General features: G+C 53.9%; 1 protein-coding gene across 1 annotated transcript in view; it reads right to left on the reverse strand.

Annotated features, from left to right (window-relative positions):
• The window catches only part of MYBL2 (MYB proto-oncogene like 2), a 26,230-nt gene extending 1,135 nt beyond the window's left edge, over positions 1–25,095 (reverse strand). Inside the window, exons 1-13 of the mRNA XM_040248350.1 lie at positions 24,884–25,095; positions 21,008–21,101; positions 17,058–17,129; positions 16,152–16,244; positions 15,779–15,999; positions 13,386–13,548; positions 9,111–9,398; positions 5,893–6,303; positions 5,343–5,482; positions 3,974–4,073; positions 2,487–2,600; positions 1,113–1,205; positions 30–179 (exon numbers count right to left, since the gene is read on the reverse strand). Of these exons, the coding sequence (XP_040104284.1) occupies positions 30–179; positions 1,113–1,205; positions 2,487–2,600; positions 3,974–4,073; positions 5,343–5,482; positions 5,893–6,303; positions 9,111–9,398; positions 13,386–13,548; positions 15,779–15,999; positions 16,152–16,244; positions 17,058–17,129; positions 21,008–21,101; positions 24,884–24,903 (1,959 nt within the window). The 5' untranslated portion in view covers positions 24,904–25,095. The remainder of the gene's footprint in view (positions 1–29; positions 180–1,112; positions 1,206–2,486; positions 2,601–3,973; positions 4,074–5,342; positions 5,483–5,892; positions 6,304–9,110; positions 9,399–13,385; positions 13,549–15,778; positions 16,000–16,151; positions 16,245–17,057; positions 17,130–21,007; positions 21,102–24,883) is intronic.
• Between the last annotated feature and the right edge of the window lie 411 nt (positions 25,096–25,506).

Genomic DNA, 25,506 nt, shown 5'->3' on the forward strand with positions numbered 1-25,506 from the left:
AGAGCGAGGCCCCGAGGGGCAGCACTCACGGGGGCAGGGGTTGCAAAGTGGCCCCGGGGCTTCGGGGCTGCCGGCTTCTCGGGCTTAGCCTGCAGGAAGCCCTCGTTCAGCAGGCTGCTGTCCTCTCTGCTGCCCGATGGGGTGAGGCCCGAGGAGCCTGCTGCGAGGATGCTGGTCGGCTGAAAGCAAAACCAAGTCAGAGGCTCAGCATTTTGCCACAGGCCTGGGCAGCCTCCCAGACAGGCCTTTACCCTTGAAACAGCCTGCTGGGCTCAGCGTCCTTGTTACAGGCAAGAACCTGAGGCACAGGCAGCTCAAGAGATGCCAGAGACCAGGCCCTCCATTCCACCTCCTCTGCATTTAACCACTTGACCTGACTTTTTTTCTTTCCGCTAGTTATTTCACTCGCCCAAGGGTCTGTCTGGAGTGCACCAAGTTCCCGCCTGGCGTGGATGCTTCATTAGACGGAGCTTTCTCTGCCAGGAGTGTGAGTGGCAGGCAGACCTGTAGGAGCTGCCAGGCAGCCGTTTGTCTCATGGGCCTTTCCACAGCCCTCACTGTCTGCTGCCGGCCACTAGTGAAATACAAGCTCACCCCACTGCCTGCTGCAAGGGACTGACTGCCCGGCATGGTTTCTGGGGCCCAGGCTCTGTGGAAGCAGCAGCCCCTTCTGGAGGTTGGGCTAGGAATAGGGCAGCATCCATGCCAGGGGAGAGGTGCCCCAATCACCTGGCAGGGCCCCAAGGCACCTCACTGATCGTCTCCGGGTCTTCCCTAGCAGTGCAATACAAGGGAAGGCGCTGGGGACTCAGAAAACACACACGCCCAACAAGTGCTCGCAATCAGCGCTTGCCGACCGAGCCTTCTGTAAGGACCAGGACAGGGCCGCCTGGGTCGATCAGTGGGGAATGCCCAGTGCCACCTGCCCCCTTCCTCTCTGCTGAGCCCGGCACAGGGAAGCCCCGCCGACTCCACCCTCAGGGCTCTCCAGGCTGAAGGGCTCCAGAGGCCCAGGCCCCCCAGGGAGACTCCATACTCTCAGCCTCCTGCAGCTGGGTGGGGAGTAGGGGGTGGCCTCACAGGATGGCTTCTCTCCCAGACCCCTGACCGACCTTGGGCAGCGTGGACATCATCAGCTTCACGTCCTCATCCACGATGTCGAGAGCCAGGGACTTGCGGACTTTCTTAATGGGGCTTCGCCGCATCTGGGGGGAGGTGGTGGTTAGGGCACACGCCTGAATTCCCGTCACCCTCAGTGCCTGACGACACTGGTCCCTGCTGCCCTGGTCCAGAAACCAGGCCCTGGTGCAGGGAGAGCTCTTGAGCAGGCCCAGCTGGAGAGGATCTTCTGGGGGAACCGTGGGGGCCCAGGACACTGGCCCCATCGTAGACTCTGTCCACAGGGCAGACTGTCCTGCCAGATGCTCACCAGGTATGGAGGACACAAGGCCACCTCCACCCAAACTCATCCCCAGGGGGACCAAGCGCAGCCCAAGTCTCTACCACACTAAACACCCACACAGCCAAGTTACCACTCGAACACCCACCAGCCGGGGCGCTACACAGAGACACATAACCCCGTGGGACACAGGCTGCTATGGGAATGCCCAGCCCCCAAGCCCCACGCCTCCTTATAAACAGATCAGGGGCAGCTCCGACCCCAGGGAGGGCCTCTGAGACTCAGTTCTGTGCCCCCAACAGCTGCTACCCGTGCTGGGAACCACCTGCAGACACAGCTGCCCACACACCAGGGGGCCCAGCTGGAGGGTCCCCTCCCTGCCTGGCCACCCACCTTCCCCACCCACCACCACTCTAGCCCACTCCCGCCTTCCCTTCTCCCTAGAGGAGAGCCCTGGGAACAAAGGGGCTTCAAAACAGGAGACACAGAGCCGCCTGCGGTCAGGAAACCACATGGGCCAGGGGCGGGACAGGTCTGTCCAGCGCGGCCCGGCCTCTGCACCCCAGCATCCGGAGCAGTGTCCCCACCAGCTCCCACCTCACCTGAACCGGCCGGCCCCACCTCCTCATGCTGCGCCGACAGCCGGCTGGCGGCTCGTCTGAAGGATGCCCCCTGAAATCCTCTTTGCTTTTCTGTCCCCGAATGCTGCTTGTACTGAGTCACTGGGGGTGTTTGCCATTTCCGCCCACTGAACTCCAGAAGCGACCCCCTCTGGGTCTTAATCACCGCTCTACCCACCCCGCCTGGCCCAGAGCCCACTTCAGGAGGGTCCAAACAACGCGGAATTACTGAGGCACCAGTTCAAGGGGAGAGGAAGGGTGGCAGGCAGCTCCGCCGGCCAGTTTCATGGACCCCCAGGCTGTAGCAATGGGCGGCGCCCCCTGCCCCCGCGCCTGGTCCCCAGCCACCCGCTGCTCAGCTGCCTGTTCCCCGGCAGGCCCCCGTGCCCCTGCCCCTGGTGCCTGTTTCCCCGCCCCGCCAGCCTCGGTGCATTCCCCAGCTGCCCCCCGCCCCGCCAGCCGCTCACCCCGGCCTTCCTCTTCTGCTTCTCGGGCCTCACGTCATCCTCGATGATGAGCTCGATGCCGGCCTCGGAGCGTAGCACCTCCTTCAAGTCCTCCTCCAGGTGGGGGGTCTGGGGCTGCGGGTGGGAACGGCCAGGGTGAGGCTCTGTGCCCAGGCCAAAGGACTCGCGCCAAGCCTGCTCGTGGGGGCGGCAGGGCAGACCTGGCCACACCTCCGCTGCCCTGGGTGATGCCAGAGGTGGCCTAGAGCCGGGACGCTGGCCTCACACACGGTGTCCATGGCCATTAACTGTCCTGCCTGGGACACTGGCCTCAGCTCCCTGAGGGCTGGGAGCACTCCAGTTCATCACAGCCACCCTCATCCAGGCCAAGGAACCAGCTGGCATCCTCCGCTGTGTACAGACGGAGGCTGAGAGCACAGCCCAGGGCCACACAGCTGTGAGCTCAGAGCCTGAACTCACTCAGAGCTCAGCCCCTCCCCGCCTCGGCCCCACACCAACAGAGGACCCGGATGCACTCAGAGCCCAACTCTTCCCCGCCTCAGCCCCACGCTAACAGAGGTGTTGGTTCCACATCCCTTTCTTGGGCCTGGGCGCTCAGGTGGCAGAGGCCAGGGGATGTAGGGCACAGTGAAACCGGAGAAGCCACTCTAAAAGCCCCCGTGTACTTGAACTGTCGCTGCCAAGGTCGGACTTGCCCTCTTGGATGTGTCCCGAGAGCACACAGACATTTCAGTATCTGGGAGCTGAGTCCAAGTCAGGAAAGGGCCGGACTGACTGTGCCTGGCCCGGGGCAACTCAGCCAGCTCCAAGCCAGGACGGGGAGACCACAGCCCCCACCTGCGCCTCACGTGGTGAGCCGGGAGGGGAGCTCACTGCAGGGATTCTTCTCCATGACCTGCCTTTCTCCCACCGGCGGCTGGGTTCTCAGAAACAGCCTGCTTCAGAAAACCCGGGGTGCCAGCCCTCTCTTTTGCCCTGGGGTAAAGCAGGACCATCTCATGAAGTAGGAGTTGGGGGAGAAGGGCCGTCCTCACACTGTGGGGAAAGCAACCCAGGAGATGTCTCCACACTGCCCAGCTGCTTCCAGTCCACTGACAGGCAGCTGGTCAACAGCCTAGGTTTGACAAGCAATTCACCACTTTCTTCAACCAGCTTGCAGCACCCACGGAAGTCCTTCTCCATCCCAAAGCCTGCCCGCGTTCTGCCTGGCACAGCCACGAGCTGAGTATTCGATCACTTTGGTTGTCGGCCTCCACCACCCCCAGCTCCACTGGGACGCCGCCGTGGCTCCAGCACCAGCCAGGACCGCCTGCATGGTGGTTGCTCTGAAGACAACTGGAGAGCTGGTAACTCATTTTAACAGGGGGCCCTGTTTATCAAACTAGGGAATCGCAACTTCTCAAGGCAGTCGGGAGATGCTAATGGGATCTCAGGACAGGGCGAGTGATCATAAACGGCTGGAGGACTGACCCGGCCACACCACCTACCAGGGGCTTTAGTGGTCCGTACTTCTCAAGGGCGTTCTTGAACGGGGTCGGCGTGTGGGGAGTGTTGTCCATGGAGTACTTCTGATCTGGGGTTACAAACCTGCCAGGCACGGAGAAGGAGGCTGGGCGATGGCACTGGGGGGCTCTGCCGTGGGCTGCTCCTGATTCGCACACCCCCAACTGACCTTTGGCCTCAGCGGCAGAAAGGCAGCCCCCAGACGTGGTCTCTTCCCATCCCATCTGCCCGCCCACACCCACCTCCCCATCTGCAAGGGGAGTTCCGGGGACAGAGAAGAAGGGCCGTCTTCAAAAACAGCAAAGAACAGGAAGAGCCTGAGGGCGTCCAGGAGACCCGAATGGGTGGAAGGATGGCTGAAGATGTTGCCGTCACTAGGATTTTCCGTAAAACAAGGCGGCCTGTGGCCAGACTGCAACCCCAGCAGGAGAGACAGGCGAGGGAGACCACGCCCCTCCGTGTCTCTCCAGAGGCAGCAGCTACTCCTCTTGCGGTGCCAGCTGTCTGTCTAAGAGCTTAGTGACTTGACAGGAGAATCATTTCTCATGAAACCTATCTATGTTAAATTTTAGATCACTTGTTGAAAGACTGATTTCTGACCACGGGATCCATACAGCTTATCTGAAATCACCTATCATTATGAGAACTAAAATTCCTGAGCGGATCCCTGATTTATAGCTTGACTCCTGAAATATAAATAGCAATGCTTCTCCCCCACCCAGCAAATCTAACGAGCCGAAGAGCAGTTAAGCAACTCTACCTGGAATTCAAGGGTCATGATGATACAAGGAAGAAAACTTATTGTGAAAGCACCTCCACAGAAGCAGGTAAGCCACCTGTACAGGCCTGAAGGTGGACACAGCCGTCCCTCCTGAGCACCAGAAAATGGAGAGAACTGGGGGGCCTTGGGTCCTTCCCGTAGAGCTGCTCAAGCACAGTGGATCTGCACTCGGAACTTACAGAAATGACGCAAACATTACATTTTTCGTGGCAAGGTGGACTCTCCACATTTCTAATCTCTGAATTTAGAAAACCATCAAATTAAAAAAATAAAAAAGAGGAATTCCCTGGTGGTCCAGTGGTTAGGACTCTGCACTTTGCGGAGGGCACAGGTTCAATCCCTGGTTGGGGACTATGTTCCCGCAAGCCATGTGGCCAAAAGAACAAAACAAGAAGAAAAAAAAAAAAAAGAATTAGAACAAAAGTGAAGCACCAGACTACACTGATGAAAGAGGTGTGATGACCAGGAGGAGGCTGCCTTCATGAAACAAGAGTCCCAGGTGTTTTCCCAAGGCGTCCCTCGCCCAGAGAGCCGGTCTCTGCTGGGGGTGCAGGGGCAGGCCTGGCACTCACGCAGCGTGCTTCTGGTGCAGGGGCGTCTTGTCCCGGTGCAGCGGTGTGGTGACCACCACCTTCTGGCTGCACACGGGGGTGGACGTCAGCGAAGGGCTCTCCAGTTCCAGTGTGTCCTGTTTATTCCAGAAGTTCAAAAACTGCCAGGACGACAAAGGAAACCAGATGAGGCGATGAGCTCAGGGCCAGAGAGCAAAGGCCAGGACAGATATGCAGGTCCATGTGGACCCTTGGCGTGGCGTCACCCAATCCTCCCTTTGCCAGCCTGACAGGAGTTCATCTCCCACCCCCATGTGCTGCTGGCCGTGAACTTAAGGCAAAGCAGGCTGTCTGTCTGAGAGCAGCTTCTTTTCAGAAGGAAAAAAAAAAGTAGCTCTGAAATGGTCTTCCTAAGCTTCACGAGGGCAGGGCCAGACCTGGTTTGGGGTCCCACATCCCCAGCACTGGGCACAGGGCCTTGCACACAGCAGACACCCAGAAAATGGCCTGTACTGGGCAGTGGGGGACCGTCACCTGCTCCTAGTGAGCAGTCGGGGTGGGGTGCACGCACCTGGGAGGGAGAGAAGGGCAGGGTCTTGACGGGTGTGCTCTTCGGGGTGAGGCTGTTGCAGGAGTCCAGGAAGGACAGGCTGGCGCTGTTCTCTGTGACGGGGGACAGGGCGACGCGCCTCTTCTTCTGCCGCTTGAGCACGGAGGGCGGTGTGCCCACGCCCAACCCCCCCACGTCAGTGCTGGGGGAGATGGGGATCAGCTCGCCCCGGCTGCTACGGCTCAGGTCGGAGATGGTGTGGCCGTCCAGGCGGTACTCAGTCACGCTGGGCGCAGCAGCAGCAGCCGGCCGGGGCGGCGCGGGCTGCTGCTGCCAGGCTTGAGACTGCCCTGGGCTGCCCACGAGGCTGCCCTCAGCTGACGGCTCCTCGGGGAGGTCAAACTTACTCAGGTCACACCACGCATCAGGGTCCTGCCCGGAGACGGGGGCGGGGTTAGGAGTAACTGGCTTTCCCAGCGGTCAATAAACCACAGGGCTCATGTGCTACTGGAAAATATCAGAGCGTCAAGGATGATCCCACAGGGACCTCCCTGGCGGCCCCGTGGTTAAAACTCCACGCTTCCACTGCAGGGGGCACGGGTTCGATCCCTGGTCAGTAACCAAGATCCCGCATGCCACGTGGCACAACCACCACCAACAAAAAGCCCTGATTCCACAGCCCAGGAACAATCACCCTTAACTCTTCCTTGCCTTTCCTCAACGATTCTTCTGTCTGTGTATCTGTATTTGTAAACATAACTGAAATCCTATCATGCACATGGCTGCTTGCTGTTATTTAAAAAAAAAAATGTGCTATGCGTTTTTAAGATACACAAAAAACACCGAGAAAAATACAAAGAAAATTCATATACCCATCAAGAAGCCTAAGAAATAAAACCTCGTCGCTAAAGCTCCAGGTCTATCTGGCAAACCTCTGCCTGCATGCAGGAAACCACTGCCGAAATTAAGTGTTGACCATCTTCATGCATTTCTTTATCAATTAACACTTACCTGTGTCCCTAAATATTTAGTATTTTCAACGTTCCCAACTTTAATACAAATCATTTCTATTTCGCTTCTTTTTCCATTTAAAATTTCTGTAGAGCTGGAATAATGCAGGCACCTCATTCTATCACCAAAGTTTAATGTTTACCATCAGTAGACTTTAGTTGTTGTTATAGCAAAAACATTAACTTTTATAATAATTCTTACAGCTGAAAAATGTTCTATCATTTGAATATACATTACTCAGTCCCCTTCTGTTGGACATTTGGGTTCCTCCTAATTCTTAAAGATTAAGAACAGATGTTCTTTATGAACATCTTGGACATAAACCTTCTGGGTTTCTTGACAGACACCTGAAGTGAAGACCTGGGCCCAAGGCCATGAGCAGGACGAAGGGTCTTCATTTGCCAGCCACATTCCCAGACAGGAGGCGGCCCTGGGCTCCATGAGCCTGTACATCACGGCACCTCACTGGGTGCTTCAACTAAATTGTATCCACCCTCTAGCCACCCTGCTAAGGGAGTATTACCCTCTCCCTCTCAACCCAAGGCAGCCAAGTCAGAGAGGGTATGATCCTCCCAAGGTCACTAAGTTCCTAAGAGTAATTCTGAGAGGAACGCTTGGGTCCTTTCTGCCTTTGTCCAGTTAATGACAACCTAGCCCTAGGGCTTCTGGAGACAAAAGTCTCCACTTTGGTCCCTGGGCATCTGGCTCTGAATGGACAGGAACCCCAGCGGTGATTTCTGGTCCCTGGGGCTCGCAAGAGCCTGGGAAGTTCATTCCTGAGGGTGGAGGGCAGCTCAGGGAAGTGCTGACTCCAGGGCCACCTCCCAGCATGGAACGCCAACCTTGCAGGGGCCCCTGGAATTCACAGCATCTAACAGGCCCAAGTACATGCGCCAAGGACTGGCCTGGGGGATGATGGCAGTGTTTCTACAGCTACTGTGACCCCCCCACCAGTCGCTGAAGGTCATCGTGGAGTCAGCCCGAGCTCAGCACTCACCAGCTGTTGTGACTCTGGATAAGCCTCCTAACCTGTCTGAGCTTGAGCTGAGTCCACCACCCAACCCCCTTCACAGGCTGTTAAAGGACTGAGAGCATACAGAGAGGCAGCAAGTAGTGAGCCTGGCACGTGGCAGGCACTCTGGGGTTAGAAACCGTCATCACAGAAGGAGCCCCAGGACTGGGACGTGACAGGTGCCTGAGAGGAGTCTGAGGATGGCCCCAGGCAACCCGGTGAGGCTCCAGCAGGGTGGGCAGCGCTCACGTCAGCCGGCCCTCCGGTAGTCTGCTGAACAGACCCCCACACACAGCTAACTGTGAGATCCACTCTGGTGGAGGAGACACCAGAGTTCCTGCCACTGTGGCAAGAGGGGAAACCCAGAGCCAGAGGGTCTGAGCAGGCAGGCCCCTGAGACCGACCTCAGTCTAAGCCCTCACTGGGCACGATGGTTAAGACCTCAGCCCCTTACTCGCTGTGTGACCTTGGGTACACCATCTGATCTCTCTGAGCCTCATCTACAAAAACACAGAAAAGATACCCCTCCCAAGATACCATGTGGACTACACGTTAGGCCCACAGCCTGCCGTTTAGCAGATGTTCAATGAGCAGCATCATTATTCTCAGCTAATAAGAGGAAGCCTAAGTGGGAAGGCTTGTGTGGGCGCTGCCCACTGAATGCCTCTGCCCCCCTAGTCACCAGCCTCTTGCCCACCACCTCCTGAAACCACTCCACACTTCAGGCCTGGTGGATGGAGCTGTGAACACACCAAGAAGCGCAGCTCCCACCAGAGCCCCTCCCCAAGGGGCACAGCCCACAGCCAGTGTGGCTCTCCCTGAGTAACCCGGACGCGCTCACCGTCGCAGCCCCAAACCCCTGCCCTTCCCGGGGTCCTCTCCAGGAAACCCGACCGTCGGCGCTACCACGAACACCAGTGCTCTGCGGTGCTGCTATGGATACCACACCCTCCCCATCCCCCGAGGACTCTGTCCCCTACTTCCACTGGGGAGCATGCCCCACCACCCCGGGCTTTACGAGTGAGTCAGAAGCTCCCTGAAAACAGGGACGGCACAGCCACTCTCTTGGGGCTGCCAGGCCCTGGCCAGGCGCTCAGGATCGGCTCAGCCACGTCAGCGAGACGATGAGCAGACGGAAGGACGTCTGTCTAAGGGGACGAGTGCTCCCTGACAGGGGTGCTCAGGGCCCACCAGGAAGTCCCTCAACCAACATTACCGACTCGATCAAGTCCAGGGCTTCCGAGAGGCCAGACTCCACAGCCGGGATGAGGAGGTTGGCAGCCTCCACCACCCACTTGTAGGGCAGGCTGGTCTCTGGCGAGGAGCCTTCCTGGTCTTCACGCTTGGGGAAGTCCTCCAGGGGCTCTGGGGTCCGCACTCCGTCCAGCTCCGCGGGGACAGGCTCCTGCTCCTGGGCGGGGGCAGCCGCTGCGACCTCCTCCTCACTGCTCTCCTCTTCCTTCAGGGCAGGGAATGCTGGGGGCCAGCTGGTCATGACACTTCCCTGGGGACACAGGGCATGCAGTTTGAGTTTCTCATTATGAGATACAAACTGTGCCTTGTTTCAGCAAAAATGCACCATCTGAACCTTATCAGAAGTCTATCCACCCTAGCACTTGATAAGGAAACTCAAGTGAACCCAAATTGAAAGACGGTCTATAACATAACTAAGCAGAGACATCACTTTTCCGACAAAGGTCGGTCTAGTCAAAAACTATAGTTTTTCCAGTAGTCAGGTATGGATGTGAGAGTTGGACCATAAAGAAGGCTGAGTGCTGAAGAATTGATGCTTTTGAACTGTGGAGTTAGAGAAGACTCTTGGGAGTCCTCTGGACAGCAAGGAGATCAAACTAGTCAATCCTAAAGGAAAGCAACCCTGAATTTTCATTGGAAGGACTGACTGATAGAGAAGCTGAAGTTCCAATGCTTTGTCCGCCTATGTGAAGAGATAATTCATTGATGCTGGGTAAGATTGAGGGAAGGAGAGAAGGGGGTGGCAGAGGATGAGATGGTTGCATGGCATCACCGACTCAACGGACATGAACTTGAGCAAATCTGGGATAGTGAAGGGCAGGGAAGCCTGGCGTGCTACAGTCCATAGATTCGGTCGTAGATTCAGACACAACTTAGCAGGCTAAAGTGGATAAAGAGACAGGACAACAAAACAGTGTCTAACCCTGGACTCGATCATGGGCAGGAAAAAAATGGAACCTGGATGGAAGATTAGTTAAAATTCCTAAAGTAGTTAAATTCCAAGTGTGTACTCAAGGTACACTGGTAAATGTCCTTATTCTTAGGAAATACAACTCAAGTATTAAGGGATAAAAGGCACAATGTATGGAACCAATGTATCTCACATAGCTCAGGTTAAAAAATATATATGTACAGAGAGAAACATAAAGCAAATCTGACCAATATTAAAAATTAATGAACCCAGTAAAGGGTACAGGAGAGCACTCTTCTTGCAACTTTTTTGTATGTTTAGTATTATTTCAAAGCGAAGGTATGAAAAAGGAGTGGATACTAATTTTGTGATAGGAAAAGAAAAAAGAAATAGAGGAAGATCGTTTGTGGCAACAGCTCCCCTGGAAGAATCTGGAAACAAGCTCTGACGTGTTGGCCTGACCGCCCGAGGAGCCTTGAACCCAGCACACGTAGGGCTCCCAGTGGCTAAGACTGCACTCCCAACGCAGGCGCAGAAGCTCAATCCCTGGCTGGGGAACTAGGATCTTGCAGGCTGCACAGTGTGGCTAAAGTAGAATAAATAAAATAAAACATTAATTAAAAAGAGAAAATGGTCAACGTCACTATTAAAAGCAATGTAAGTGAAGCATGATACTGCACAGCTGCTCATAAAACTGGCAAAGACATTCTGTAAAATCTGAGCCAGCTGTGACCCAGTGTGGGAAAACAGGCAGCTCCGCTTTCTGCTGCAGCAGGATGGCATTGCCCTTCGAGTGGGAATCTGGCAATGCCTGATGAAGATTTGCTTCCCCTGGAGCTCAGCTGGTAAAGGATCCGCTTGTAACGCAAGAGACGTGAGTTCAATCCCTGGGTTGGGAAGATCCCCTGGAGAAGGGAAAGACTACCCACTGCAGTATTCTGGCCTGGAGAAGTCCACAGACTGTATAGTCCATGGGGTCGCAAAGGGTCGGACACGGCTGAACGACTTTCACTTTTCACTTTAGGAAAATTTCAAATGTCTACACTGTTCGACTAAGCATTCCCCCACATAAAAAGGCACGTGTACACGCAATGTGAACAGTGACGTCCCCTGCAGCATACATGGTGACGAGACGCTCATCAAGACAAGACACGACAGATGGCATGACCAATTCAAGGATGAGGCAAAGGTCTGTACGCACATAAGGACAGGGGGAGATATAAGGCGAAGATGATGTTGGTAAAACGGGTGGTTTAGTCGCTAAGTTATGTCTGGCTCTTGTGACCCCATGGACTGGAGTCTACCAAGCTCCCCTGTTCATGGGATTTCCCAGGCAAGAATACTGGAGTGGGTTGCCATTTCCTCCTCCAGGGGTACTTCCTGATCCAGGGATCAAACCTACATTTCCTATGTCTACTGTATTGCAGGTAGATTCTTTATCCACTGAGCCATCAGGGAAGCCCATTTGTAAGACTGCAAGGAGATCCAACCAGTCCATCCTAAAGGAAATCAGTCCTGAATAGTCAATGGAAGGACTGATGCTGAAGCTGAAACTCCAATACTTTGGCCACTTGATGCGAAGAGCTGACTCTTTTGAAAAGACCCTGATGCTAGGAAAAGATTGAGGCGGAAGGAGAAGGGGACGACACAGGATAAGATGGTTGGATGGCATCACTGACTCAACGGACATGAGTTTGAATAAGCTCTGAGAGCTGGTGATGGACAGGGAAGCCTGGTGTGCTGCAGTCCATGGGGTTGTGGACAGGACTGAGCGACTGAACTGAAGGTCTAATCTTACACAAAACACCCCCTGATGTTTTGTGTCTGGGGGGCTGGCCCTGCAGGCCCAAGGGAGTGCCTAGACCTGGATCTGGACCTCACAGGTCCAGCCTCACCCATTCCTCTCCACTGTCATTTTAATGATTCTATTATACTGGTAATTTATTTAACTAAGGTTAACATCTGACTTTTTGTTGTTAGAAACAGAACTTTACTGACTGTCCTTGTAACTAAATCACTGCTCATTTGCTCACTTCTTTCTTAAGAAGTTCTTTGAGGTAGATAGACACATTCTTTAAAAACTTGAATGCATTTTGCTAGATTGCCTGCCAGAAAACACTCACCTTTTCTGTGTGTATGGGATTTACCTCACTGGTCAATGCTTGCAATTATAAACTTTCTCCATTCTTCAAAAATAATACAGTGATCATTGTAGGGTTAGAAATAAGCCTGTAAGGCGCAAGGCTGAGCCTATAAATCCCAACTTCCAGAGAGAACGGATATACTGTTTAATGCATATGCCAACATTTACTACCTAGGCAGGAGAAGAAGGGGACAACAGAGGATGAGATGGTTGGATGGCATCACTGACTCGATGGATATGAGCTTCAGTATACTCCAGTAGTTGGTGATGGACAGGGAGGCCTGGCGTGCTGCAGTCCATGGGGTTGCAAAGAGTTGGACACGACTGAGCGACTGAACTGAAACTTCAATTTTTTAAAAAGTGTGCCCTAGGGTGTAGGATGTAAAAGTCAGTCATGTCCAACTCTGGGACCCCACGGATTACACAGTCCATGGAATTCTCCAAGCCAGAACACTGAAGTGGGTAGCCTTTCTCCAGGGGATCTTCCCAAACCAGGGATCCAACCCACGTCTCCTGCACTGCAAGCAGATTCTTTACCAGCTGAGCCACAAGGGATGTGAGATGTTAACAAATATAAAAGTGACACCATATGATTTCATTTATATGACTTTTTAGAAAATTACAGAGATTAAAAAAACTGATGAAGGGTGCCAGGGACTAAGGATGGGAAATTCTGGGCTGAAAGGGGCACAAGAGCCTGGGGGGTGATGGGGACATTCTGCATTCTGACTGTGGTGCTGGCCACATGACTGTCTCAGTCCTGACCTCCACAGGAAACGACGAATCTTACTGTGATTGCACCTTGACACATCTGATTTTAAAGTACACATGTTTTACTATGAAAAAGCTAGAGAGAGCAACAGGTAGGAAGGAAGCCGTTGATGATGAGGGGGAGACTGAAGACCTCCCCGCCTCACCCTCCTTGACACTGGCTTCTGCATCCTGCTTGGGTGCGGAGGTGAGTGCTAAGCGTGGACACAAGGGTCATGGGGAAAGGCCCTCGTGAGAGACATGTGGCCACACAGACCCTCCTGCAGGATCAAAGAACAGCCGACGGAACGGGTGAAAAGGGAGGAGTAGGTGTTGATGGGATGGCATCGGATACACGTGAAATCAAGCCGACCCACCCAAGCGCCCCAAGCGCCGTGGCCAAGCCCTCCCGAGCTCCACTCCCCGCTGCTCACCTGGCCTTCCGAGGAGGGGGCACTCTGGCGGCCGTCCTTGTCCTCCAGCTCCAGCAGCAAGTACATGGGGGGCTTGCTGTCTCTGGACTCACTCAGGAAGCCTCCCGTGTCCACCTTCCTCTTGATAGTGGAGTTCCAGTGATTCTTCACAGCATTGTCCGTCCTGCAGGGGCCAACGGGACCTTTGACCCCAGCCCGGTGGCCCATGCCGCCCCACCAGGTGCATAATTAGCCTCCCTGAGCTGAGCTCCGGCTTCTGTCAAGGAGGGTTCAACGTGAGGACCTCTAAGGGCTCTAAGATGAAGTCTGACATGCCTGCAGCCTGGCATGATTTACGGAGTATTCCCACACACCTCTGTGAAGTAAGCAAACATCTTATTCAGCCGACAGGGTAAAAATCCTAACACTGAAGTGTTCTGGCAACTCTCAGACCCTTCCCGGCTTCCTGGGCATCTGTAGAAAAAGGAAGCAAGCTGCTGGCTGCTGGCCCATGTCCTGATGCTCAGGGATCTCAAACACGAGCCCTGATCACCTCCCATAGATAGAAAATGACCAGAGAGGGCAGAGCAAGAGAACACAGGGTCCCCTGCTGACTACTCTGAGCCTTGGCTTTTTAATCTGGAAAATCAGATCACTTCCTCCTCCATCACTTGTTAAAGACTAAAGAGCAAGCATGTATAGTCGCTTAAGTCAGAGTAGTGACACGTAAAAGCAGGGAGGGTAGCACAGTGGTACAGGAGCGCAGGGAAGTGTGGATGGAGAGAGGCCGATGAGTGCGCAGTAGAGCAGGACAGAGCAGCAGAGGAGAGCAGTACAAGGCACAGGGAAGCACGGACTGTGGAAGCACACATCAGCGTCAGCGTGAGCAGCCCCAGCGCACACGGGTCACAGCAGTGCACAATTATGGACACACAGAGACAGTGCCTTCTTTGGGGCTCTGAGCTGAGTGCTTTTCCACCAGAATAACAGCTTGACTGAGCCACCAGTCTCAGAGGAGGGTGTGGGCACTACAGGGAGGTGGCCAGGGACTCACCACAGGTGGAAAGGACAGACCAACATTCCCCACCAAAAACCAAAGGGTGAGAGCGAGCTGGCTACACAGTGGTCACCAGGCAGGGGGCGTCCAGGTTCTGTGTCTGTGGGTGGGAGGAGAGCAGAGTAGTGCAAAGCCCGACAGGTGAGCGAGGGTGACTGCGGATCAAGGTGAGGCTGTGGCATCAGCCAGGTCAGGCTGGCCACACGGGGAAGACTCTCCAAACCAAGGGTTAGAGGAAGCACCAAAAGGATTAACACACTTAAGTCTGAGTTTGGAAACAGATGATTTCAGACTCCAGGGAAAACAGACCATCTGGTATTCTATCTCCTTTCCCTCCATGCCATTTACCCTGGCACCACAATACCATCGTAAAGAAAAGATTAGAAATAAAGCAAAGTAGAAATGCGCATGGACAGGGCCAGTGATTAGGACGCAGCACTCCCGAGGCAGGGCGCACGGGTTTAATCCCTGGTCAGGGAACTACGATGATCTCACGTGCTATACGGGGTGGTCAACGCGCGCACACACACACACACACACACAAAAGTACACAGACAAGAGAGCAGGGTAGATGGTAGTGGTGAATAAGAGATTTTTACGGTTTCCAGAAGCAACTGTGTGAAGCAACAACTCGGGAGACTGGAGTTGACCCTGGAAGATCTGGCAAGACTGCAGCCCAAGTCCCAAGTTTTTCCAGTTCTCCTTGCAGAACCTCGAGAGACCCAGTGCTTGGAGCGGCCAGGCCCAGTGAGGAGTAGAGTGAAAACAGAGCAGTGCTTTGGACGTCCAGATCCTGGCTCTGATCTCACAGGCAGGAGGAAAGAGACTTACTCTCTTTTATTAAAAAAAAAAAAAAAAAAGACCAGGCAACCCAAGCCACGTGGCTTCTCAGGTGTCACAGTGGGGAGGAACTTGCCTGCCAGTGCAGGAGGATCCAAGAGACATGGGTTTGATCCCTGGGTCGGGAAGATCCCCTGGGGGAGGGCACGGCAACCCACTCCAGTATTCTTGCCTAGAGAATTCCATGGACAGAGAAATGTGGTGGGCTACAGTCCATGAGCTCGTAAAGAGTCAGGACATGACTTAAGTGACTTAGCACGCATGCAACCATGGCCAGGGCACGAAGCCAAAAGTGGCACCAGATGAGAACCTGCACAGTAAACAGGAGGCCCCCAGGCCCACCCCACCCCGCTCCAGTCTCCCAGTAGCCAGGTCCCTGCACCGCCCGAGGCAAGAATCCAAAGGCCTCTTCTTCTGGGAAAAGTGAACAACGCCAGAGAAATTGGACTAGGCCTCGGACACCCGCACAGAGGCCAGGGGATGCCCAGGCCGGCCCTGGCCCCAGCGGGCGGCTCACCTCCCGGGCAGCATCTTAGCAATCTCGGCCCAGCGGTTGCCCAGCACCTTGTGGGCCTCACAGATGATGCGGTCCTCCTCCTCCGTCCAGCAGGACTTCTTCACCTCGGGGTTGAGGTGGTTGTGCCAGCGCTCCCGGCACTGCTTGCCCAGCCGGCCCTTCAGGTGCTTGGCAATCAGCGTCCACTGCTTCGTGCCGTACTTCTTGACCAGCTCGATGACCTTGGGGGAAAGACGCCGTGAGGCCAGCGGGACCCCCCAACCCCCCGTTTCCCACCCTAGCACCCACCAGTGGGATGTGATCCTCAGTCCCCTGACCCCCTCCCCCGGGGTGCGTGAATCCACGGTGGGGCAGGCCCAGGCCCAGGCGTTACCTTCTGGTCCTCCTCTTTGGTCCATGGCCCTTTGACGAGGTCTGGATTCAAGACCCTCAGCCACCGGTACTGGCACTGCTGGTCAGTGCGGTTCTGGGAGGAGGACAGGCATCCTTGAGAACTCCTGGCCTGTGGCCCTACCTCGTTCCCAGAACCACCACACACTACCCCCCCACGGGCTAAGACACTGTGCTTCCCTTTGCTACAAGTGGGCCTGGATGGAAGCAGGCAAACTCAGAACCCTGTGCAGAGCCGTTGCCCACAACTGCCCTGTGCTAGCCTGCGGGCTACATCAGGGATTCTCGCTTGCTTCCGAGAGGGGCTATTTCCCTGAAGGTTTCAGACCCTGTAGAGGACAGGGAGTGAGGCCAAAGAGCCTGGTGACCTGGTCCCCGAGCTGCCTGATGAGCCAGGAAAGCCAACAGCAGCTCCTGCCACATCCCCTCCCTGTCAGCCACCTGCAGAGCTGGGGGTGGGGGACCCTAGGAGGACCCACATCACCAGGAGGCTCTAGATGCTGGACATGGTGGCTCCAGTCAGCTCTGCGGGGGCCTCAGCATGAAGCCTGCTCAAGCATCGTTTCCTCTCAGGTTCAGTTTCACGGTTGAGAAACCAAGCAGCCACTCGTCAGTGACTTGCAGGAAGAAATGCAAATATGCCACTGATATGACGCATGATCATGGAGCCTAAGGCCCCCAGGCACCCAGAGGCTGGCACGTGGGGACGCTTAAATCAGGGTGCCCCTGATTCCAGTTTGGGTAGAAAGGGCCTCAGGAGGCTGGAAGGTTGTTTTGTTGGGAGAGCTCGGGGGGCGCCTGGTAATGAATTCCCCTTTCTTCTCCCTGACACCAAGTCTCTCCCAGGCTCCCTGTCTGGGGGAGCGGGCGGCAGAGGGGCTGCACTCACGGGAAAATGGCTGGCCAGGAACTTCCAGTCTTGCTGTCCAAACTGCTTCACCAGGGCCTTCAGCTGCTCGTCCTGCCAAAGCCAGGAAGACAGAGGGCTCAGCTCACACGCGTGCAGAAAGCGGCTGCTCTGGACTGAGATCCACCCTCCCTCCAACAAAGAGAACAGCCTCATTCATCCATTCACGTCCTGAAGTGATCATCTAACTACACACCAGGCACGCCAGCATCAGAGCTGCTCAGCTTTTGGGACTTAAAGTCTAGAGGGAAGCAGACGCTACTCAAAGGCTCCTGCAAACAAAAGGAGGGCCACTCTGTGCTGCAAGGAGGAGAGATGGACAATGAGGCCTATTGGGGATCCAAGGGACAGGCTCCAAGGAACTCTAGTGAGGCTAGGCTGCAGGAAGCAGGAGAGAGGGAGGCAAGAGGATTTGGGGGTGGGGGCAGGGGCGGCGGGGACCAGACCACATGCAGGGTTGACTCAGGCATCTGCGTCACGCAAGGCCACCGATGCACCGAAGCATCACCACTGACACTTGTGACAGGTGGTCACAGTCCAACGTGCTTGTTGTGAACTTCACTTTGGCAGCTGCAGGAGAAAGGGCCGCAGGAGGGCAGAATGGAGGATAGGAGGCCATTACAGGCATCCAGGCCAGAGACGACAGTGACCCAGCCCTGGAGACAGGGAAACGTGGGCACTTGGAACGGAAAAACAGTATCTGTTAGAACATTCTCCTGAACATAAACTCGTTTGAATATAAACTATTGATTCACGCAACATTAAAATCACAGTATCATTAGGATGAGAGAAAGAAGTCAGATATAAGAAGAGTACACATTGCTTAATTCTGTGCAGAGGAACTTCTAGAAAAGGTAAACTAAGCTATAGGGACAAAAAGATAGTCAGTGGTGTCCATGGTCAGGGTTGGTTGGTGGGTGGAAGAAATGAACAGCAGGGAGCAAGAGATGCCTGGGGTGATGGAAACACCCAGCAAGGTGGTGTTGCTGTGAGTTTCACAGCAACACATCCACTGAAACTCACTGGATTGTACTTCAACAGTTGTAGCTGTTTGTGTGTAAAATATTCCTCCAGCAAACTGACCATTTTTACCCCCTGCAACTTGTAGGTTTTCCATTCCCCCATCAGGGATTGAACTGAGGTCCTCACAGTGAAAGCTTGGGGTCCTAACCACTAGATGGCCAGAGAATCCCCCAAACTTATTTTTTTAAACTTTATTTATATAAAGAAAATGTAGTATTATCCATACAGTGGAATATTATTCCACCTCAAAACAAGGCAATTCTGTTACAAGCTGCAACCTGGATCAACCCTGAGGACATTATGCTAAGCAAAATAAGCCAGACACAAAAGGACAGAGACAGTCTAAGTCCACTCATATGAAGACTCTAAAGTAGTCAAAAATAAAAACCAGGGACTTCTCTGGTGGTCCAGTGGCTAAGATTGTGCTCTCAATGCAGGGGGCCTGGGTTCAATCCCTGATCAGGAAACTAGATTCCAAATGCTGCAACGAATGATCCTGCATGTGGCACCGAAAAAATGATCCCATGTGCTACAACGAAGACGAGGGCAGCCAAATAAAAAAAGAAATCAAAAATAGAAAGTAAAACAAGGTGGTTGCCAAGGGCTAGGGGGAGGGGATGGGGAAATTAGTGTTTAATGATTCAGCTTATTTTGCAAGATGACAGTTCCAAAGATCTGCTGCACAGTGAGAATACGCTTCATGTACTCAACATACACTTGAGAACAGTTACAATGGTTTAACAGTAGGTGTTTTTTCACACTCTCTCTCTCCCGGGCAGGGGAAAAAAAAGGCCACCACAGACATCCAGACCCTCAACTGCAGCTTGGCCACAGCCCAGCACCAGCTGGACAAAGTCCCCATAAATCCTGTTGCGGGGCCAGCCCAGGTCCACACAGTCAGCTCCGGACACCATACGCCCATCCCACCTGGTCAGGCCAACCCCTGCCCTCTGCCATGCCCCCTGGGTCCATCTCCAGCACCACCATCCTCCCTGACAACGGGGGTGGACAATTCCCCCCTCTCCAATTCCTCCTGGACCCCGAGGGCCCCTCCACCTGTCGACTCTTACCTGCACTGCCCTCATCCCGCCACAGCCATCTTCTGTCGGAACAACGCAGCACCCCTCCCTGCCTGCTCAGCCTCAGGCTGCCCCAGATCTCTTATCCACCCCACATCCAGTAGACCAGCTCCCTGAAGCCGAGCTACGGTCACACCATTCATCTGCTTTAAAAACCGTCACTGGCTTCTCCCTGCCAGCTGAGCAAGCCTCCGTCTCTGAGCCCAAGCCTCACGGCCTTCCTCCTTGGACTCTGTTCCATCTTTCCCTAAATCAACCTTTTCAAAAACTCTTCAAGGACCCTTCCCTCCAGCCACACCAGGGCCCCTCTACTTGCCTTTTCCCACCTACAACCCCTTTCCTGTTCTGACTTACCCACCATTTTGCATACCTCCCTGATCACTGAATTTCCAAATCCTCACCCAAGAAGCATTCCTTAACCTCTCAGACAACAGTAAACTCAACTTCTAAAGGCATTTAAGACAATGACAGGCACCTCCTAGGTCCAGGAGGCTTAGTGTAAGACAGGAGACACCACGGTGGGCATAAAGAACGTCGGTCCTGCCAGCACTGTGATGGGCACAGCACGTCCACAGGCCTTGTGTGTGGTCTTATTTCTCCATCCCAGGCAGAGAGATGCTCTGGGGGTAGGGGCCCCATCTTGTCTGGTCTCCTAAGACCACAAGAGTAGGATATAGTCCCTGGTCTACAGTGGGATGAACAGAAAAGGCTGGCCTAGCACTCCTGTGAAGAAAAATCTTTTATGATTTAAGAGTGTTTCACAACTTAAACAGTAAGTTAAAAGGAGGTGGGGTGGGGGAGACTCACAACTAAACACATCCAGGAAAACAGAGGTAGAGTAAAAAGAGAAGGCCAAGAGGAGTTTAACATGGTATAGTCAAGTTACAAAAAGACCTGACAGTCTATAAAACTAAACACATACCTACCCCTTAGGGATACATCCCTAGGTATCCCGCCTAGAGAAATGAAAACATAATCCTCAAAAATACTTAGGCAAGAATTTTCACAGCAGCTCTAGCCTCAATAGGCAAATTCTGTAAACAGCCAAAATGCCCGTCAACAAGTGAAACATACCATGGGCTATCCACACAACGGAATACTATTCAGCAAGAAAAAATGAACAAAGCACTGAACCATGCAACATTACGCTGAACAAAAGAAGCCAGAAAGAAAAGGAGTATAGCTCTATGAATTCATTTACAGTACAGTTGAGAACAGGCAAGAAGATCAGACAGAGACACTGACTGGATGGGCCACTGCCTGGAGCTGGGAAAGATGAATCACAAAGGGAACTTCCACGGATAATCAAGATGACACTTATGTAAGTAACACACACTTATTAGAAGTGATGGAACTGTCCACTTTAAAAAGGTGCATCTGACTACATATATATATACACTCCATAAACACGATTAAAGAATAAAAAGAAAATCAATTCAGAGCTTGGTATTACTGACACAATACAATTATTATTTTTTTTAATGATAATAAAGTAGGGGTTGGCAGATTTGGCTAAACCACCCAGCAGTTACAGGACAAGCAGCACAATTAAAGTTCAGGATACAGAACACACCAGCTTCCCAGAGACAGCAACTGCTGCTCCTCAGAGACACATCCCTCCCAGAGTCAATACTGACAGGGTACAGGAATGCTGAGAAGCATCAGAGAGAAACAGAGGGCCCACTGGCCTCCTTCAACAGCGTCTCCCCTTCATCATACTGGTTGGGGCAGACACACCCCAGGTTCAGTTCCGTCTGCCCCCACCCCCGCCACCCCCCCAACAGCTTCCATCACTTCCATCCCCCACAACTGCCCCTCAGTGTCACTTACCTCCTCCTGGGTCCATTTGACCTTGCACTTGCTGTCTCTCTGCTCTGGCACATCTGAATCTGTGTCCTGGTAGTGAAGCTCATCCAGCTCCTCACTGCAGGGGAAAAAAGCCAAAGGTCAAGGATATGCGTCTCTAAGGGCTGCCACCTGATGGACAGAGTGTGGACAGAGGCCAGTGACCTCGAGGGAAAGGTTTCAGGGAGGTGGGCTTCTACTGTAGGCACAAATGTGGGTACTTCCACCCTCCCCCTTTCTAAAAAGTTTTTGATGAAATGGGGTTATGGGGATTCCCCTGGTGGACCAGTGTCTAAGATTCTGAGCTCCCAATGCAGGTGGCCCAGGTTCGATCCCTTGTCAAGGAACTAAATCCTACGTGTGGCAACAAAGACCAACCACAGCCAAGGAAATAAATTAAAATAAATATTAAAAGAAGAAATAGAGTTATGGTCTATTTTTTTCTTTACTCTTGTCTTTTCACTAACACCCTTATGATTTCAAAAGCTAAAAAAGATTTCACCAAGAATATTAGGATATTCAACACCAGACACCCATTTCATGTTTCCTTTTCAGTAACAAAACTTTAACTTGCATGGGTATTTTAAGGATTAAAGTCAAAGATGTATGTAATCATTATGCACCAGGATTTTAAGAAATATTGGTTATCTGAGAAAACCATTTAAAATACATTATCTCAGGGACTTCCTTGGTCATCCAGTGGCTAAGGCTCCATGTTCTCAATGCAATGAGTCTGGTTCGAGCCCTGGTCAGGGAACTAGATCTCACATATACCAAGTGAGAGTTCCTAGAGATTCTGCATGCCACAACCAAGACCCAGCATAGCCAAATAAATATATATTTAAAAAGAAAATATATTACCTCAGTAACTATGTGCATTTTTGCATACCCCTTCTCAATCCTTGCCTTCACACAGGCCTAATTTATGGAGCAAAAAATCAGAGTACAAGCAACTTTGAATTCTGAATGTTTTTATTTTCTAATAAGTAATTTTCCAAGTCACTCCAACATCTTCCTATTTACGTGGTTTAATGTTTACAAAAATGAAGATCACGCTATCCACACCCTGGAATGTCTGGGACTCACTGGAGCACCCTCCCAACTCCGATGGGCCTGTCAGGGACATTCCTCAGGCATGCATTTTTACGTAGGGAAAGTCTATGAGTCTCCAAGCGCAGGTCAGGAATCAAAAGAAGGAAGAGGACTTCCTTCTGCAGCCACCCTCCTTTGCCCTTCTCTGCATCTCCCTAGTCACTCCCACACTCCCCAGAGCGCCCTGGAAATCCTCCTGTCTCATAACATAGGCCCTTAGGTTGCAAATGCCTATCTCCTTGACAACTGGGACAGAGGTCACCTCCACCTCCATATCTGCCTTTGGAGGATGGCACCAAAATGCCTTAAGAAATGTTTGCTCTGGAAATGGCCAGATACAGGAATGAATGACTGATAAACATGCAAAGCTGCTGCCTCTTAGTTGATCAGAAACGCTAACATAAGTCAACTTTTAGAATGAGGTAAGAAAGGGACAGATGCTGTCTAAACCCACCAACACCAGTCACGGGAGCTGGAATTCAACCTTGTCTCGTCATGCTTCCCTGGTGGCTCAGAGGTTAAAGAGTCTGACTCCAATGCAGGAGACCTGGGTTCGATCCCTGGGTTGGGAAGATCCCCTGGAGAAGGAAACGGCAACCCACTCCAGTATTCTTGCCTGGAGAATCTCATGGACAGAGGAACCTGGTAGGCTACAGTCCAAGAGGTCGCAAAGAGTCGGACACGACTAAGCGACTTCCCTTTCCCTTTGTTTCTTTCGTCATTCCCAACCCAATTCATGGAGTACTCCACCATCTCAAAATAGGAGGAAAAAATTCTACAAGATACTAATAACAGAAAGAAGCTGGCTTTAACATCAACTGACCCCGGCCTCTGTTCTAACAGAAACTGTCTTTGGTTCTCTGACACCCAGCTTCTAACAGAAGCTCAGCTAATGTTCCTTCAAGGACAGTGATTTCTGTGTGAACACCCTCTGGAGCTCCAATACTCTATTTAATGGGGACAGTACTCCAGACGGCTGGGACAATTCCGTGAGGTTTAACATACTTATATCACCATCATGGTAATGATTGTCTACTTCACATGCATTCTCATTATTCCCATTTAATAGATGTGAAAACTGAGCTCCCAGGTGGCACTAGCAGTAAAGAACCCGCCTGCCAATGCAGGAGACATAAAAGACACAGGTTCAATCCCTGGGTCAGGCAGATCCCCTGGAGGGCATGGCAACCCTCTCCAGTATTACTGCCTGGAAAATCTCATGGACACAATCTGGCAGGCTACAGCCCATAAGGTTGCAAAGAGTCAGACATAACTGAAGCAACTTAGCATGCACACACGAAGCTCACAGGGGTTAACCTGCACCTGTAGGTCCTCATCTGATAATCCCAGCAGGAAAAGCAGAGGCTAAGTCAGTAGTGGCAACCACGTGGAGGTCTCACACACCCTTTCTGTGCCCTTCCATGTGCTGGGCTCTGCTCCAGTTGGGGTGAGTCAGAAGCTGAGCAGGAAGTAGGGCACTGTGCAGAAGAGAGTTACAGCAAGTGGCCAAGAATCAAACTGAATGCTGTGGGATTCCAGGGTGCAGAACCCATCCCTCACCTGGGAGCTGGGATTCCTCCACTGAGCCCCAGGGCATAGATGGTAGAAGACCTGGGGGTTTTCAGGGGCTTTGGGTTTGTTGCCTGGAGTGAACACTTCCTGAACCAGAAATTCAGGGCCTGACCAGCACCTGCCCAGAAAATAACTCCTGGGAATTGGAGCTGCCCTGAGAAACCATGGCCTGAGGAAGACACACCCTGTGCCTGATGACTCCCCAGGGATCAGATGTTTCCCTGCTGAGAAGCCTGTGAAGGCAAACATCACCTGAAGCGGGGTATTTCAGGCTACCTGGGATGGATACATGAATCCTGGGAGGGAACAGGTCAGAACCCCTTGTGGCTCTGCAGTATCACTCCCAGACTGGTTGAAAAGCCTAGAACTCAGGCACTCAAGGAACAGGTGTAAGACAGGAACATGGAACCCACAGACCTGATTTCTGGCTTGTCTCTGCCACTCAAACTCTGGGGGATAAGTAAGATGGAGACTGCAGCTCTTGCCTCCGCCCCAGGGGTTGCTGGCACAGATCAGTCTCTCTTCCCCTCGCATTCAACCCCAGCTGCCCCAACCCCCGCATGTAGGACAGGAAGAAGATCTACGGAGCGAGACCGACCTAAGGCCCCGAGCCCAGGTGGTGAGGGACCAAAAAGTCCCTCCCGGCCCCAGCAACCCTCCTAGGTCAGGGGAGAGAGCCGGGAGTGCTCCGTGCTTCCCCGAATGTTAAGAAATGCCCACTGGCAAAACCAGACCCCCCAAAAGGCTCCAAAGACAAGCGTCTTCCAGGCTTTCCCCTCCCACTCACCGCGACTTCGAAAATCATTTTTCTTCTCCAGGGGTCGCCTCCCTCCCCGGTAAAGGCCCTTCCAGCTGACACCACCGTCCCACCCCCACCCCGCAATTAGGCGGGAGACAAAATGACATCATACAAGGCTTGGCCCGGGTCCCAGGAGACCCGCTCGCCCCAGCTCCGAGGCCCAGCAGGCCCGGGGGTGCGGAGCGAGGAGCCCTCGAGAGCTCCCCGGCTTAGCGCGCACCCTCGACGCCTCCCCGCGTCGGGCGACGCGGGACACCTGAGTTTTCCGCCGACCCCAATCGCGCCCGGCCGGAATCGGAAAAGCCCCGGCGAGGGTGGCGGTGCGGGCAGGGGTCGGGGTTGAGGAGAATGGCGCCTGGGGATGGGGGAAGGGCCCTCCGCCGGCCGGCTTCGCTCACCCGCGCGTCCGCCGCGACATCCCCCCGGCCCGGGCCGCGCCGCGCTCGCCCGCCCGCCGGCCGAGCCCGGAGCGGGAGCCGGGCCGGGGTCAGTGTGCGAGCTGCTCCGGCCGCTCCGGGCCCCGGGGCCGCGTGGCGAGGCGTCAGCGTGACCACAGGTCCGGCCGCTGCTCACAGGGACTGCGGCCGCCGCCGGCGCTCGCAGAAACACTTTTTCTATCTCCCGCCAAGAGCGTCGGCGCCGCCCGGGCCAGGCGCGCGGGCGGGCTGGTGCGCGGGGGCGGGGCCAGCGAGCGACGCGGGGCGGGGCCAGCGGGAGGGCCGTGCTCGGGGCGGGGCCAGCGAGCTGCACGGGGCGGGGCCTGAGGGCCCGAGGGCACCGCACCGAAGCTCCCAGGTAGGGAGCTCGTGGGCGCGGCTTTGACCCCGCAACCCGGTGACTGAGGCAAGGCCCGGCCGAGAGCCTTGGGGCAGGCCTGGAGGAGGGAAGACTGAGAAAAGGGAATGAGCCGCAAGGGTGGGAGAGTGAGGCCGAGGGAAACTACCTGTGCCAAGAGCCCGGCGCTAGTCCAAGCAGCTCCTATGTCCCTACACCCCCACCCCCACCCCAAAGCGGCCTCCTT

The sequence above is a fragment of the Oryx dammah genome, unplaced genomic scaffold, assembly GCF_014754425.2.
Source record: "Oryx dammah isolate SB20612 unplaced genomic scaffold, SCBI_Odam_1.1 HiC_scaffold_10, whole genome shotgun sequence".
Classification (NCBI taxonomy): domain Eukaryota; kingdom Metazoa; phylum Chordata; class Mammalia; order Artiodactyla; family Bovidae; genus Oryx; species Oryx dammah.